General features: G+C 38.5%; 1 protein-coding gene across 4 annotated transcripts in view; it reads left to right on the forward strand.

Moving 5' to 3' along the window:
- The window catches only part of LOC132825445 (E3 ubiquitin-protein ligase RNF38), a 163763-nt gene that overhangs the window by 103505 nt on the left and 42596 nt on the right, over positions 1–17662 (forward strand). For all 4 annotated transcript variants that reach the window (XM_060840744.1, XM_060840726.1, XM_060840735.1 and 1 more), the window contains 2 exons: positions 10424–10617; positions 14158–14371. In XM_060840744.1, coding sequence (XP_060696727.1) covers positions 10424–10617; positions 14158–14371 — 408 coding nt within the window. The remainder of the gene's footprint in view (positions 1–10423; positions 10618–14157; positions 14372–17662) is intronic.

A 17662-nucleotide genomic window follows, 5' to 3' on the forward strand; every position in this document is an offset into this window, starting at 1 on the left:
CAATTCTGAAGGGCCATTCCTTCACTCTGTGACTGTGCCCTCAGCCCTAGTCCCCCTGTTAGTCCACTCATCCCTCTCAGTATTCTGCAATCAATCAGATTCCCTCCTTTATCCTTCTAAACTCCAAGTACAGACCTAGAGTCCTCAATCACAACTCTTTTGCTAGGTAAAAATCCTGGAACACCATCCCTGACAGCACTGTGAACTTACTTGCACCATTGGGAATGCAACAGTTCAGGAAGGCAGCTTGCCATCATTTTCTCCAAAAAAGAATTTCTAACTGATTACGTCCAGCTCAAACAGATGAGAATTTTTAAAATCATCATTTCTCACCTGAACCCATTATTGGTCTGTGAACATGGGTGCTGGGGCAGCATGACTTCCTGTGAATTCGAACACTGACAGCAGAGTTTTGGATAGTTTATTGTTCACGTGAGTGATCAAACAGGCATGCTTTTGGATAATTGTACCTAGAAATGGAGAAGACATGAATGAGGGTTCAACAGATGAACTGAGTCAGTTGAAGTCATGCAGTGTAATGGAGGTGAAAGTAAATGGTTTTAAGGATGGCATGAGTGTAAGTCCTGGAGTTCATCTTGGAGTCAAGTGTGATATCAAGGTTGAGACCAGACTCTTATCTTGGAATGATACCAAGCTGAGGGATGGGATTGGTAACTAGGGATTGGAATTTGAAATGGGGATCGAAAACAATTACTTCCATCCTCCCAATGGTTAATTGGACAACATTTCTACTCATCCAAAATTGATGTCAGCAATAGGCAGCAGATAACTTAGCAAAAGCAGAGAGGTTGAGTGAGATGGTGATAAAGTAAAACTGAGTGTCATTATCATACATATAAAAACTAACGTACATTGATGAAGACATCATTTAGATGATTATAATGGGAAATTTGGGTAGATCCTTTGGGGAAACCAGAGGTAACAATGCATGAACAAGAAGTCTTTGCAAGTGATTTTCTGGCTTTGTTTAGGTGGAACCACATTTCAGCAGTTCCACCTAGCTGGACAACAAATGGAGAGAACTTGGAAGAGAATGCTGTGGTCGATTGTGTAAAAGGCTACAGACAGGTCTGAGGAGGATGAGAAATGCAAGTTTGCTTTTGCCACAGACATATTGGATGTCACAACAGGAGAGAGCATGATATGAGTTGTTTAAACTTCTGAATCTTTATTGTGTCGATTATAAAGTTACAGAATTTTCCTGTAGTACTTCAGATGTTGGTGACTATCGCTGTTTCTGCATAATTTTTATAACTGCAAAAATTTCTCTTGTGTTTGCTGCCAAAAGCTACGCCCACTCCCTGCAGGCTGAAATATGACACAGTATCCAGCATTTATGTCTAATTTGTTCACTGGAAATTGTGTGTGCACTCTCATCTCCTCCTAATCTTCAGATGATGGCAAAACAATCATTGTGTCACCTTGTGGTTAAGCTGAATCTGGAGTTACAATAAACATAAATTATATAGTGGCAAGAATTTTGTGTAAACAATTTCATTCACTTGCAGCTTTATACTCTTTCTAGATACATCTCAAGAAAGGATGTGAAATATTGCTTAATCCCTCTTTAAAACAGAATCTGGAACTGCTAGCTGTACCCACGATGTGTATATAGAAATCTTTGCCAATACTTGTTGACATAAACAATGTAATTAACTGGCCAAAATGGACATTACTGTATTCCGATAGCGATATGTTTCTATTGCTTAAATGAGCCAGATTTCCGAGAAAGAGACAGAAACACTTGAAGCCGTTTTCAAATTTCAATTGAGATTTATCCTCTCCAAATAAAAAGCTGTGCCCTCTCAAATTATTAACTAAACAGAAAAGATTGCTGTGAGAATAATTCTGGCTTTTTACTTTTAAATGCACATGTTGGGAGCTAGAATGTTTTGATGGACATTTCTTTGTTTTTGCTTCTTTTCACTTGATATATTGGTAGGCAAGTTGACTTGATTTGCTGTGTTGGTGATTTCACTCACTGTGCAATGAGAAGGAGCTGCTCCTCTTTATCTGTTTCAAATGAAAGTTTGAAATCCAGGAACAGTTGCACTCTGAATTGCTCAACTCCTAATCTTTGTTTGTACAATGCCATGACTGTTAAAATGTATTTTTCTACGTGAGACCTGGATTGAATGTAATATCTGTACTGTATAAAAACATGTAACAGTTGTGTATGTGTAATAATCCTGTGATTGACAATCAGTGGCCTGTGGTTTCTTTTCCAGTAAAATGCTCATTCAGGATTAATATGAGATAAATATGAATTGACAGAAACTGTTGTTGACCACACCACAGACAATCCCTCAGTCTCTGTAACATTGATCACTTTAATGACTGCTCATGTCGTGGTAGTACAATCTCTTTTCCTGTAATTGAGCTCCCCAGCACTCCAGAGACTTCTCCCAAGCACCTAACTATAGACACATTGTCAGCTTTTATCAAAAAACTAGTTTCACTGAGCTACTACTGAATTTCACTAAACTCCAGTATTTCTCCACTGCATCAAGCAAATACTGCTACAGATCTTCTCTATCCCACTCTTGGCTATCAGTAACTCCCTGGTTGTCTTTTTCAGCCCTAACCTTTTTCCATGGCACTTAACCACTAATCTCTGAGACACCGCCTGAGTTCTAACACCTTGCAAGTTTTAACAGCAGTAGCATTTGTGCTACTTGGAGCCACTTCTTTCGCTTCATTAGTTTTCCACGTCTGAACGAAACTAACGTCTCCCAGCACAAATGTACCCAGGTAAATTGAAACCGGAGAACCTTTTTCAGATGCATCCATGTTCAAAATGATGTAGTCTGCTTCATGCTGTCCTTAATCTGGGATTACTGAATGTTTTTAAGATAATATAGCTTTTGTCTGAACTTCCTTTGCTGCCAGATTTGCTGACACCGCATCTCTAGCTAAGTAATCGCACCTGCTCTTTTACAGCTCCATCTCTTCATTCTGATTCTACTAAACAAATCTAGGTAACCTTCTGAATTGCCATTGGTTTTATAATAATCACAATCAGTAAAGCCCAACATTTCAATTACCTTAACCTTGCTAGCTGTTAACCTCTGAAATCAACATGATCCCAACCTTTTATGTGTACTTTACATTTTGTCCCATTTCTACTTTGGGTTTTAATTTAAGCATTTAAAGTTTATACTTGAAAACACATAAACTAGATAATCACAACACATTACAGTACTTTTAAAAAATATATTAATTCCATGATTTTTAGTTTTGTCTGGGGAAAATTATGATTCAAATATAGCTGACTTTTACCAATCAAACACAAACTTCATAGCAACTACTGGACTGTACTGGTAGATATTGCACTCGAATTGTCATGATTCAATCAAATGTGGAGCAATCTGCAGTGATACTGCATGAAAGGATAATATTGCGATTTTACTGCTTGAAGGGAACAGGAAAATTCTTCAAGCAAGTGACACAGTACTGGTCCCAATTCTCCATATAGTACGAGCAGTAGCATAGGTGATTAACAGAATATTATCTTTTAGCCTACCCTTTTGTGGACACTGACATTGGCCTGATGCTTCTATTAATAGTTAGTGACTAAATACTTAAACATTTTCAATGGGAAAATATAATTCAGTGTTTTTCAAATCCTTTAAAAGATATATGTGCACTTGCTGTACTCCAGTATGCTTTTACATTTGGTTGTTAGAGAGAAAACGCTTGATATTACATATAATTATAAGGACTTGTATAAGAGATTTTGCTTTCAAAATGGAGATTTATAGTATACTAGCCTCATTTTTCATCTACAAATCTGGTTTAACAGCCTGATTCTGATTTTTGTGATCAGCGGTGTGCCACAAGGATCAGTGCTGGGTCCACTGCTGTTTGTTATTTATATAAATGATTTGGATGTGAATGTAGAAGGAATGTTAGTAAGTTTGTAGATGACACCAAAATTGGTGGTCTGGTGGCCAGTGATAAAGATTACCTCTGAGTGCAATGGGACCTTGATCAGATGAGCAAATGGAATTTAAATAAATGCACTTTGGTAGGGCAAATCAGAGTCAAAAACTAGAGGGCATAGGTTTTAAGGTGAGAGGAGAAAGATATAAAAGGAACCTAAGGGGCAACTTTTTCATTCAAAAGGTGGTGCGTGTATAGAATGAGCTGCCAGAGGAAGTGGTGGAGGTTGGTACAATTACAACGTTTACAAAGCATCTGGATGGGTGTCTGAATACGAAGGATTTAGAGGGATAGGGGCGAAAGGATACCATCAGGACATAGACAGACTGATGAAATGGGCAGATGTGTCTTTAAATGCAGATAATGTTAAATGATGGATTTGGTAGCAAGAATGTGGAGAAGCAATGCAAGAATAAAAGGTACAATTCTAAAGGAGATTCAAGGGCAAAGAGACCTGATGGTGTATATGTAAAAATCATTGAAGATGTCAGGCAGGTTCAAGATGTGGTTGAAAAGCCATACAGAATCCAGGACTTCAAAAGTTGAGGCATTGTGTCAAAAAGCAAAGAACCATTATGAAAGGTTTGGCCTCAGTTGACGGAACCCTGTCTAATTCTGGGCACGGCATGTCAGGTGGATGTGGTGGCTTTAGAGCAGGTGCAGAAAAGATGGCCGAAAGACTTAGGCTGGAGAAGTTGGAATTGTTTCTCCTTGGAGGACAGTAGGTATATAAAACCCTGAATTAAGACAGACTAGGTTGAAATAAACTATTGCCTTTGACAGAGAAGTCCAGAAGTATAGGATACAGAATTGGGGTGATTTAAAAAAAGAGCTGAAGAGAACATGATAAAACCTATTTTTATGCAATATATAGTTACAATCTGGAATGCACTTCTTGAGAGGGAGTTGGAGGCAGATTCCATAGTGGATTTCAAAGGGAATTAATAAGCACCTTAAAACATCAGTAGTTATATGGAAAGTGCAGAGAAATAGTACGAGTTGAATTTTTCTTACAGAGAAAATGAAACTGATTGAATGACATCTTTCTGTAATGTAACCATCTATTATCTAAGAAACTTTAAACCAATAAATATTCTCACTGTATATGAATGGTAGTTATGATTGAAAATGTCATGTGTAGAATTGCCTGCCAACAGGTCTGTTATGAAGAATTGTCTTCTCATATCCAGGGTGAAATTGAGTTGGTGAAAGATTACTTATTTATGCTCATTAACCAGGAGAGGGTGAGGAGAGACAATGCCATTGCTTGCTAAGATGCTTGATATTTGGATGAAATCTCACACTAAGTTTGAAAACCATATTTGTGAGACCAAAAAGCATTTGTGTGAAGTGGAAGAGGGAAGGAGGTAAAGAGAGTGTTTGTTTAGTATATTTTTTCCTCAGTCTTTGTATTTGTATAAAAATGTAAACAAGTTATTTGCATGTGGGCTTTAATACACTCTCATATAGGTAAGGCAGCTACAGAATTTGTTTTTTAAGTTCATTTGTGGGATGTGAAGCTCGCTAGCTGGCCAGCATTTATTGCCTGTTCCCGAGGTGCACTTGTTAAAGAAACTGGAATATGTATTTTCTACTTTAAAATTCCGCAAAGCCATCCTACGTTTTCCCAACTCTGCTCTTATACTGTCTTGTGATCATAATACATAAAAGGTATTGTTTGAATAGTGATCTGTCACCTTTTATAATCTTTTTAATCTGATTTATTGGAAACTGCAGCATTGTGTACTGGTTTTGTCTACTGATCTTAAAAATGTGTTGCTGGAAAAATACAGCAGGTCAGGCAGCTCCCTACCTTTTATCTTAGCCTGCTTGGCACAACCTCCTCATTCCTGAAGAAGGGCTTATGCCCAAAACGTCGATTCTCCTTCTCCTTTGATGCTGCCTGACCTGCTGCGCTTTTCCAGCAACACATTTTTAAGCTCTGATCCCCAGCATCTGCAGTCCTCACTTTCTCCTTGTCGACTGATCTACTGAGCAACTGAGCAATGCACTTGTCATCAAGGGAATGCAACAAAGATTCACCAGACTAATCCATTAGATGGCAGATTTGTATTCTGCCAAGATATTAAGGAAACTGGGCCCTTGTTTCTAGGGTTTTAAGAATGAGAGATGACCTCATTGAAACTTAGAAAATTCTTATAAGGCATGATACAGTGGATAAAGACATAATGTTTTTACTTACCTGATAAGTTTAGAACAAGCGGATGTGAAATGAGGAATTTCTTCAGTCAGATGGTTGTGAATCTTTGGCATTCTCTACCTCCGAGAACTGTGAAAGTTCAATTATTTAGAATGTTCAAGACAGATTTTATTGATAAGGTGTTTTGTTTTGGAATCCAGTGTTTTATGCTCCTCGTGTTTTTCTTTTAATTTCTCTGTTATAGATGTGTCCATTTGTACAGGAGATTTTTTTCGCTGTCATTGTGCACATGTAAACGTTTGTGTCAAAACAAAAAAAAATTGGGAGCCCAGAATATCCAGAAGACCCTTTCCTTTCAGGCTTTGAGTTTCCTAAAATATCAGCTACTGGAGGAGGAGGATGAAGTTGTGGATGGGGAGGGCAAATGAAGGAAAATTGTTCAATTGTTGTTAGCTTCCTTGGCACATGCCTGATAATGAACCTCTTGTTTCTTAATACCCTGTAATAAAGGTGCGGAACAAGCATCCAAATGCTTGCTTCTTGAGTACTGTACTTGGGTTTCTAATCTGCTTTACCTTCGAGGGGTTCCTGAAAACTAAAAATCCAAATTTAGCCATTGAGAAATATTCAAAAAAAGGTCCTTGTAATATATATGCAGTTTGTCTGCCCAACAACGGTCAAAATTTACTTGTGCTTTGTAGTTTAATTTCCATTTATGTTATGGCATGCTCCATCTTTCTCCCCCTCCCTATTTCCTTGTCAGTTCCCAGTGCTATTTTCTTAGTACAGATTGTTGCTCACTTTAAACACCTAGCTTATACCTGTGTCTACCATCATCAGATGTACTCAGTGAAGTGAATGTTTGGTGTAGTTTTGCCTTCTCTCTCGTGCTGTCCTCTTCCATTTTAATTGGTAAAATGCTGCAGTGAGACTCGGCAAGTCCTGACGATAGCGTGCGTGATACTTGCATACAATTTTCAAATTTCAATGGGAAGAGATACGCTGTTCAAACCCCTCCATCGATGTCTCTGGCAATTACCCTGTGATGCCCTGAACAACTGGGATTCCCCAGAAGTTTACAGTTGTTAATCACAGGCATGGGCCCTGACTTGGAGATAATTAACAGCAGAATCAGTACTGGGAAAAACCTCAGTGCTGAAAGTAAACTTGTTGAACAGTTTCCATCCTACTGTGCTTCCTTTCACCCCACTTCTCCCATCTCTTGTGGACCTCAAACGGATGGTCTTGCTGACATCAGATTTGGCAATTAATGCTTCCACACCTAATTATTAGTCCTTATAGCTCTCTTTTGTGAACGAATACATCCTGCAGCTGGCTCAGGAATAAGGCTGCAGTTGAATCACAGTCAACAGTGTGCACAGTTTTCACAATTCAGTAAGGTATCTTCACTGTTGTTTCAGGTCAGTGACGTTATGTCAGAACTGGAAAAATAGAGATGTTTAAAACTTGCAACAACAAGTACAAAGGCAAAGAAAGTTGGGAAAGAGTGTCAAGTGTACAAGGAACAGTCCTTGATATGGTTGGTGGTAGTGATGTTGGGATGACAGTCCAGGCCAAAAAGGGTTATATAGTATTCTGTTTAGTTTAGAAGGCTTGAGACCAAGCCATTTGTAGATTGTCCTTTTTTTTTGGATTATAGATTAATGTTAGAAAGCCTACCCTCAATATTAATTCCTACTTATATTGTTCTTGAGCCATCCAACTGAAATTGTCAGATTTTGGATTTCTAACTGAAAGTTGTTACAATGGAATACTGTAATGGGAATGGTTAAAATGAGTAGAGTTTATGATTTGAAATTCTTGGACTCTGAGAGTCTGAAAGTGTATTGGATTTCTAATTTTTCCAAGTTCTGGTGAAAGGTAATTGACTTGTAATGTTAATTCTGTTTCTTCATGTGCAGATGCTGGCCAGACCAGCTAAGTATTTTCACTATTTTCTGTTTGTACTTCATATTTCTAAAATCTGCCTGCAGTTTTGCATTTTCTGACCCAGAGATATGCTTGAAGTTCTGATAATTTTAACCCCCTTTTGGATGGGTAAGATGGTTGGGAAGAAGAAAGATGGGAGAAAGGAGGGTTAAATTGTTAAAACTGGGAAATCCAGCCTACTATCAATACCTGGAGAAAGTGAGGACTGGAGATCAGAGTCGCGAGTGTGGTACTGGAAAACCACAGCAAGTCAGGCAGCATCCAATGTTTTGGGCATAAGCCCTTCATCAGGAGTGAATTCCTGATGAAGGGCTTATGTCCAAAATGTCAATTCTCCTGCTTCTCGGATGCTACTTGATATGCTGTGCTTTTCCAGCACCACACTCTCAACTACCGTTGACACCCTTCTGGCTCAAAATACACGCTTTTGAGGGAGAGGTCCATGGTTATAATATTTAAGTAAGGCTCCATGTCTCAGACTTCATTAAACATTTGAACTTAACTCCTCCAGTACAGATTCCCAGGGCCGTAGGAACTCAGGAAATCTGGCTGCAAAACAAAACAAGATCTACCAGATTCAGTAGATGGTGTTTTGCTTGTAATACTGGTGGGCCAAGAGCAGCAGGAGAGATTTTCCCTTACTCCATTAGTAAGCCTGCTAAACTTTCCACCTCCAAGTACTTGATCTCCTCTTCCCACCAAACTCCATTTCCCAATCACACATTCTCTCTCCCATCTTGCCTTCCAGCATGTCCTGAGCACCCTTCCCACCAGCTGTGTTGTGTATATCCTGTGAATGTCAATTAAAATGGGCTCTGAAAATCACTTTGGGGTGTACGGTTTTGCTAAATCCAGCAGCTGGGAAGTTAGACTTATGGAAGTTAGAATTACCTCAAGACCCATTGAAAGTTTAAGATGATCTCTAAGGGAAAGTAAAAACTTTCATATGGTTCAGCGACCAATTTTTTTCAGTTAACAAAAATTCTAGTTGCAAATTGTAGTTGGATTGATTAATAACTTGCAAGATAAACCGTTACACAAGTGTTTGGAATATTTTAAATTCAGTTTTTTTTAAAGGGATGAAGTTTACGTTAGGTGATACTGTACTTGGTTAAAATATAAAATGAAAACCTTTATGAAATGTCGTTTAAAGTTAGATGAATCAAGAAGTAAGAATAACATGCCATACTCTTCTAAAGCCTTGTTCAATAGTGTTTTCCTTAATTACAATTTGTAAATAAAAATTGTTTAACACAATCAAATATTTGGAGCTATTTCAAGGAGAGTTGTTGTTGGAAAGTTGTTTCAGCACCACCAAACTTATTAACTTGGAAGAAGTAGTGAGGAACCTCAGCACATATACATGGTGAAACAATATCTCCTGGTGGTCAGTACTTTTGCAGAGTTCAAGAAGCCTATCAGGTAGTGATCTGCAAATGTTTCAGATGATTAAGTGTGCTTTTTGGCACAATCTTTGTTGAGAGAATGAGGTGTACAAGGGTAAGGTATTAGGATGAAAGATCTCGACCTGAAACATTGACTCCCCTGCTCCTCTGCTGCTTGACCTGCTGTGCTTTTTCCAGCTTCACACTTTATCGACTCTGACTTTTCAGCATCTGTAGTCCTCCCTATCCCCAAGGATAAAGTATCCACTGGCTGTTTCCAGTTATGTATAGTTTGGCTCCCTTCACACCAGTAAAGCATAAAATAATCACAAACATTCTGGAACAGTTTTTGATAAACAACTGGAAACCACTAACAAAAATTGCTTCTTTCTTCTGTAAAGCATTTTCATGCGCCATTGGGGCTGCTCTCATTAGAGGTTTAACCTGAGGGCCACCAGACTCAGGTGAGGGAAGAGATTGAGAAGGAGAGACTTTCATTGTAACCTCAAAACTGTAATGTGAATTGAACCCACGCTGACAAGACCGTTGACCATATATTTTGTTTTGACATGTTTTGTGTAAGTTCTGTTCCTGTTAATGGATTCAAACCTGTAAAAGAATTAATTGCTTCATTATTGTTCCCCTGGTCTTTTCAATTGTCGTACAGTCTTTCCTTCCCTACATCCAGTCAGCCCTCAAACTGAACAGGTGGAAAACAGAAATTAAACAAAATAGCAATGAGATTTCATAGTTAATTTCAAAAGGATCTCCCAAGTTCCTCAAATGTTCAGATTTCTTAGCTAACTTAACCCCACGCTTTCACATGTTCCTTTAAGTATGGGCACTGATGTCTACGGAAGATTAACTTGATATCAGATCTTTACTATATTCTAAGAAGTGAATTATAATGTGTGTCTATATGGAAAAGAATTATAATATTATTTTTCTCCTTATGTTAATGTAGAGTGAAGAAAGCCCAAGCCCTAAACGTCAACGCCTCTCCCAGTCGTATTTTGAATATACAGCAGTATCTCCTGCCCCGTCACCACCAATGCGACCATGGGAAATGACATCTAATAGGCGACCTCCCTCAGCTCGACCAAATCAACACCATTTCTCAGGGGAAAGGTGCAATACACCTGCACGAAACAGAAGAAGGTAAATTACAGTAAATCAAATGCTGATTGAGGAGGTTTCTTATTATCAGGACGGCAATGGCCTAATGGAATTATCAAATCAAAAAACTCAAGTAGTGTTCTAGGGTCGCAGGTTCAAATCCTACCGTGTTGGATGTTAGAATTTGAATTCGATATATATCTGGAAATAAGAGTGTAACCGTGACTATGAAATCTCTGCTGTTTGTCAGAAAAACCCATCTGGTTCACTAGTGTCCTTCAGGAAAAGAAATCTGTTTTTCTTAGTCTGCCCTCTAGGTAACTCCAGACCCATAACAATATGGCCTGGCAAGGCACTCGAGGGCAGGTCACATCACCACCTTCACAGCAGTTAGGGATGGATGATATAAAGTCAGCGAGTGGTTTAACGAAAAGCTTCATAGTACTTGTTTTGTAATACATTTCATAGAATTATACCTGTTTGGAACAATGTTTAAAAATGAAGTTAGCATTTCAGCACTGAGGTGTTTTTTTTTAAAAAAACTTTTTTATAATTTTTCATGGAAAGAATGCTGCCAGTGAAAATTGGTGCTTCAATACAATTCACTCATTCTTTTTAGTGCTGTTCATTCTCTGAGAAGAGTCTGATGTCTGTTTTTTGAAACAGAAGGGAAAAAAAGATTCTACAAGAGAATGTTTTCTGATGTTAAAGGAACTGTGTGGAACCATAGGGGACGTGAATGTTTTTCAATGTATACTCTTTCAAAGCTTAAAGTACCTCTAGTGCCATTCTTCGAGCACTGTTTAACTAGTTTCAGATCCATGGATTAACCATTTTATCACAACAGTGCATAGAGAAACCTAACGCTAATGTACTGCCAAATGTGTTAATGGAAATGAAGAGAAATGGTATGCACCTAATGATTTGAATACTGCAATAGTGGAAGACTCCACAAAGAAGCTATATAATGTGATATGGGTGTTCTTGTGCATGAAACACGAATGATTATGCAGATGCGGCAAGTAGTTAAGGCAACTCAAATTTCTTTTGTCATTTTATAACTCGGGTTAGATTTTAAAACTAGGAGACTTTACATGCTCTTGGTGATGCAGGACGTGGCATTCTGTGTACAGTTTGGTCCCTATTTAAGAAAGGATATATAGCATTGGAGGAAGTTTAGAAGAGATTCACTAGGCTGATTCCTGGGTTGAAGGATATCACGAATGGCTAAATGGTTATAATCAATGAATGAATAGTGTTTCTAAGAATGAGGGGTGACCTTCTTGAAATGTGCAAGATTCTAATGGGAGTGGTCTTGGTAAGCATTCAGTAGGTGTCTCCAGTAATGGAAGGATTTCGAGCTACAAGATATAATTACAAAGTAAGGGGACACTCGCTTAAAACTGAGATGCAAAGATGTTTCTTCTCCCAAAAGATGATAAATGTAGAATTCTCGACCCCAGAGAGTTGTGAAGGTTAGATGATTAGAGTATTTCAGGAGGAGGACGATAGAATTTTTGAAATATAAAGGAGTTGAAGCCTTAGCAGAGCTGATGAAATAGGTGTTGAGATTGAGGGCAAATCATCAAGGATCTTATGAAATGGCAGTGCCAGTTTAAGAGCCTGAATGGCCTTCTATTTCTGATGTTCATTTACATCATTTAAATGTTCGTTTAAATTGTGTCAGAGATAAAACATTTAACTTCCCAAATGTGATGTGGATTGTTATTCCATCATAATGCAACACACATTTAGTTAAGTTATATGTTTCATCATGTGATTTGCTTCATGAAAGGAATGTGAGAAGTATTTTCTTGAGCTAACCGTTCTTCACAAGGTAAATCATATGATGAAGCAGATGCTGTTTCCTGTTTCAGCTAAAAATATATAACTTATTTTAGCAACATGATTAAAATAACGCATTTCCATACACAGGATATAAGTTATTGTCTTTGCTAATTGTAGAAGTCAAAGAATAGAATTAAATAATGCCAAGTGGTGAAACACCAGCTCAGTTTACGTCAACGTTTGCTAAAATGAAAAATACTCGGATCTTAGCCCTGATGGTGATATATAGTATGTAGCAACTGTTTATTGAGTTTGCAAGACTAATTGTTACTGCAAATGCTTTTGAGATTTTAACATTGTACAGTATCCATACTGTGTACCAACAGTTCCCTGTAATTAGTTTTATTTTCATTTGAACATATCAAACATTACATTATCAATTTTGTAATGTAAGGCATACTTTGCACGTGTTGGATATTGCAGTAGTGGTTTTGATTTGCGTATCTGCAAGAGTTTAAAAGTTATTTTGTAAGTATTTCTGTAGCCATGGTGATTTTTTAAAACAATATGAGCGAGTGTTCTTAATCACTAATGAAATTTTGATTTCGTTTAGAACAGATTATACAGTGAAGAATGTAAGTAGTTTGCACTGGACTTTCATTTTCAAAGATCAATGATTGGTTTTCTTTTTCAGTGGAATGCAGGAAACATCACAGCTTAAAAAAGGCATTTTGGTTTCAGTTCAGTAATTTTGCAAAAGTCATGGCTGAAGTTGGATGTGAAAAACATTTGTTTCTAAAGAAGGGAGATAGTTTAAAACTGTGAAGAAATTGATTACCTCCCATGTAAGAGTTTAGTTTTAGACCAGGAATGTTTGGTTACTACCTTGATGGAGATATTAAAATCCCAATATTGTGTGAAAACGGGCCCTTCAGCCCAGCAAGTCCACACCTTCCGAAGAGTAACCCACCCAGACCCATTCACCTACCCTATTATCCAATATTTACTCCTGACTTATGCACCTAACCAACACATCCCTGAACACAATGAGCAATTTAGCACGGTCAATTCACCTAACCTGCACATCTTTGGAGCACATCTTTCCTCCGGAGCACCCGGAGGAAACCTACGCAGACACTGGGAGAATGTGCAAACTCGACACAGACAGTCACCCGATGCTGGAATCGAACCCGGTCCCTGGCGCTGTGAGGCAGCAGTTCTAACCACTGAGCCACCGTGCCACCCCGAGATAGTCTACACTTGGTTGTTCCAAGAACATGCTATCAGATTCTCAAGGCACGGAATTGAAGCCACAGTTAAATTAAATCCCATGGCTTTGAATTCTCTCTAGTATGCATACTATACAGGCATGTTCTGGGATTAATGGGTATGTATTTTACCATGTGTTTCAAAATCTTTAAATTTGTATTAACACAAAAGAATTTGGTTTATTTGATCATGATTTATTTTGTGTGACTAAGTTCTGTCTTACTGCTAAGATCAAATCTGCTGCATTGTGTGCTTGTGTTTCAATGAAAAACTACCTTGTTAAAACCAAAAGAAAAAGAAAATGTGATCTATGAAGCCAAATTTCATCCAGGATCTGACTTGTCCAGTTGTAACATCACCTGGGTGCATTGCAAACATTCACTTAAAATAATGCACATATGATAAATCACAAGTTGAAATCTATGAAGTGGCTTATCTGGAAAATGAAGATGTAATCAAAAACAGGTACTGTTCAACTATGTTCTATATTTTATACAATTAATATTCTGATCTACTTTTGCACAGTCCTCCTGTTAGGCGTCAAAGAGGAAGACGAGAAAGACTGACGAGACATAGTTCTGTGAACCAAGATGAAAACTACCACCATCATCCTTACGGACAGCAGCCAGCTGCAGAGGAGCCCAGAGCATTTCACCCTCCAAACGTATCTCCACGCATGCTCCACCCTGCTGCACACCCTCCACAACAGAATGCAGTGGTGGTTGACATCCATGAACAGGTAAGTAAATTGATTTGGATGCACTAGAATGTGTGCCTTGTTGCTTGGTTATTGACAATAATGAGCTTTCACTTTGTATAAGCCTCTTAATATGTGTCACTTCAGCCACAAATAATCCTTTTCATTGCTTGTATTCAGCTGTCAAGTAGAATATAACTGGAATATAGCTGAGCAAGTATTTTTGAAATAGGATATTTGTATCGACAATAACTTTTGCATAGATTTGGAAATCATAAATAGTTTCTTACAAAATTGTAAACTGCCTTGGCAGTCGTGACCTTCACAAGTATTAAACCAGTTTACCCATTTGTATGCCTCCTGTGTATGTCTGTCAATAAAGATCTGAATACAGTGTACAACCTTATGATATGTCTGAAGTACACCTGAAACTTATACATTCCTATCAGCAGCCACACAGATAATTCACCAATGTTTGAGTTTGTGAAGATGTAATATATGCACAATATCAAAACTTGCAAATTACAGAATGAGAGGAATTAGATTACTTACAGTGTGGAAACAGGCCCTTCGGCCCAACAAGTCCACACTGATCTGCCGAAGCGCAACCCACCTAGACCCATTCCCCTACATCTAACACTACGGGCAATTTCTCATGACCAATTCACCTGACCTGCACATTTTTGGACTGTGGAGGAAACCGGAGCACCAGAGGGAACCCACGCAGACACGGAGAGAATATGCAAACTCCACACAGTCAGTCACCTGAGGCAGGAATTAAACCCGGGTCTCTGGCACTGTGAAGCAGCAGTGCTAATTACCGTGCCACCGTGACAGTGGCTATGTCTCTTGACCAGCACCCTTTCTTGTGTGAAATCCTCTAGTGGGTAAAAATGTTCTGAACTGGGGATTTTTCTCGTATAGAGCCATTCTTTTGCCTTTGTAATGAAGCATACATACTCATGATGTTGACTGGCCCTCTTGAGAGGTAGACCATGGTGTGGGGTTGAGGAGGGAATGGGGAGGATGGAAGATTTCATCAACATTAGTGAGTTTCACAGACCAAAACCTACATTTTGTTCACTAATTTCCCTGACCCTTTCCCATGAAAGATTATTGTATCATTCTTTTCTTTCACTAATCTATTAACAGTGAATCCTGTCTCCAGCCAGGATGCTATTTGATAACTCAGCCAATCTAATTCCATGTTTTATAAGGGAGCTAGATATAATGCATCCAAATGTGCAGATCTGAATGGCAGTGGAAAAGGGAAGGTGCAACAAAGCCTGGGTGTCCTTGTACACTTGTTACTGAAAATAAGCAGGAATCTGCAGCAGGCGGTGAAGAAGGTGCATAGTATGTTGGCCTTCATAGCAAGAGTATTTGAGTACTGAAGAGGGATGTCTGCTCCAATTGTATGGAGCTGCAGTGAGACTACACTTGAAATATTATTTGCAAATTTGATCTCCTTATCAAAGGAAGAATATTCTGGTTATAGAGTCATCGAGATGTACAGCACGGAAACAGCCCCCTCTGTCCATCTTGTCCATGCTAACCATGTATCTTAAATAAAGCTAGTCCCATTTGCCAGCATTTGGCCCATATCCCTCGAAACCCTTCTTAATCACATACCCATCCAGATGCCTCTTACAGTCCACCAGGTTAATTATGAGGCACTAGCTTTCGAAGTGCTGCTACTTCTTCAGGTGGTTGTGAAGCAGGATCGTAAGACACAAAATTTAGAGCAATATTCAGGTGTTATGCGATTTTTAACTTTGTCCACCCCAATCCAAGACCAGCTCCTCCAAATCACTCTTAAATGTAGTAAATGTACCAACCTCCTCCATTCTGAAATTCAACATGACTAGACAGGGTAAAAGCAGAAGGAGTGCCTGATGACTTCAGAGTTCAGAATCTGATATGGGGTAAGCCATTTAGGATGAGATGAGAAATTTCTTCACCCAGCGAGTGTGAGCCAGTGGAATTCTCTGCCACAGAAAATGGTTGAGGCCAAAACATTGTATGTTTTTAAGGAAATGCAGTAAAAATAGTTCTTCGTGTTTAAGGAATCAAAGAGTATAGAAAGAAAGCTGGATCAGGGTGTTGAGTTGGATGCTCAACCATTATCATAGTCAATGGTGGACCAGGCTGAAAGGCTGAAGAGCCTATAGTACTCCTTTCCTATTTTCTTTGTTTATATGTTGATCTTAATTGTCTTGCACATTGTTGTCAGCTGACAGGACCGTGTATGGTTATGCCAGCTTACTAATCAAAGAGTTTGCATCTTCCTTATTTTATGATTTGTTTGGCAGTGTGATGGTTTCTGTCGGCTTTTTGAGCAAAGAAGTTAATGAACGTAGGAATCGGTCATAGGAAAATGACATTTTGCTCATCATGTTTGTTCCACTATTCAATAAGTTCATTGCTAACTGGCCCAGTTGTCTCAGCTCCAGTCCATAACCCGAAGTCTATCAAAAATCTAACTCTACCTTCAATAAATTTAAAGATTCAGTTGCCGATATTTTTTGGTGAAGAGAATTCCACATGCCAACAACCCTGAGAAAAGCTATCTCTCATCTCTGTCTTACCCTTAAGTTATGTCCCCTAATTTTAGTCTCCCCCTGTAAGAAAACATTATCCTAGTACCAATCTGATCAATCCCCCTCAGGATCTTGTATGTTTCAATAAGATTACTTTTTATTTAGATTTAACCATTCTCATGATGGTTAAATCTAAATAAAACTGGCCTGAATGGACAGTTTAAGTGAACCTGCTCTGAACTTCTTTTGACGCAATTTTTTTTCAAATAAGGAAATTAAAACTGTACACAGGACTTCTGCTCTCAGCATAATCCTATACAGTTGCAGTAAAACTTTGCTACTTTTATGTTGCAATTCCCTTGCAATAAGCAACTAAACTCCATTTGCTGTCCTAATCACTTACTGCATTTGCATACTAACTTTGTGATTCATGTATCAGGGCACCCACCTCCCACTGTAATGCCAACTTCTGCAGTTCCTCTTCATTTAATTGAGATATTGCTTTTATATTCTTCATACTAAAATGGACAAGTTGACATTTCACATGTTTTACTGCACCTGTCAAATATTGACCTAGCCAATTAACCTATCTAAATACCTTTTGGAGGCTATACCTCCACATGACCACTTACTTCCCTATTTATCTTGGTGGTTTTGGCAAATTTAGTTACCATACATTTGGTCCTTTGATCATTGATATAGTTTTATTCATTGGTGGGACATGGACATTTGGTAGTCAGCCAGCGTTAACTGCCAGTCCCCAGTTGCCCTTGAGAAGGTGATGGTGAGCTGC

Source organism: Hemiscyllium ocellatum, chromosome 2, assembly GCF_020745735.1.
Source record: "Hemiscyllium ocellatum isolate sHemOce1 chromosome 2, sHemOce1.pat.X.cur, whole genome shotgun sequence".
Classification (NCBI taxonomy): Eukaryota; Metazoa; Chordata; class Chondrichthyes; order Orectolobiformes; family Hemiscylliidae; genus Hemiscyllium; species Hemiscyllium ocellatum.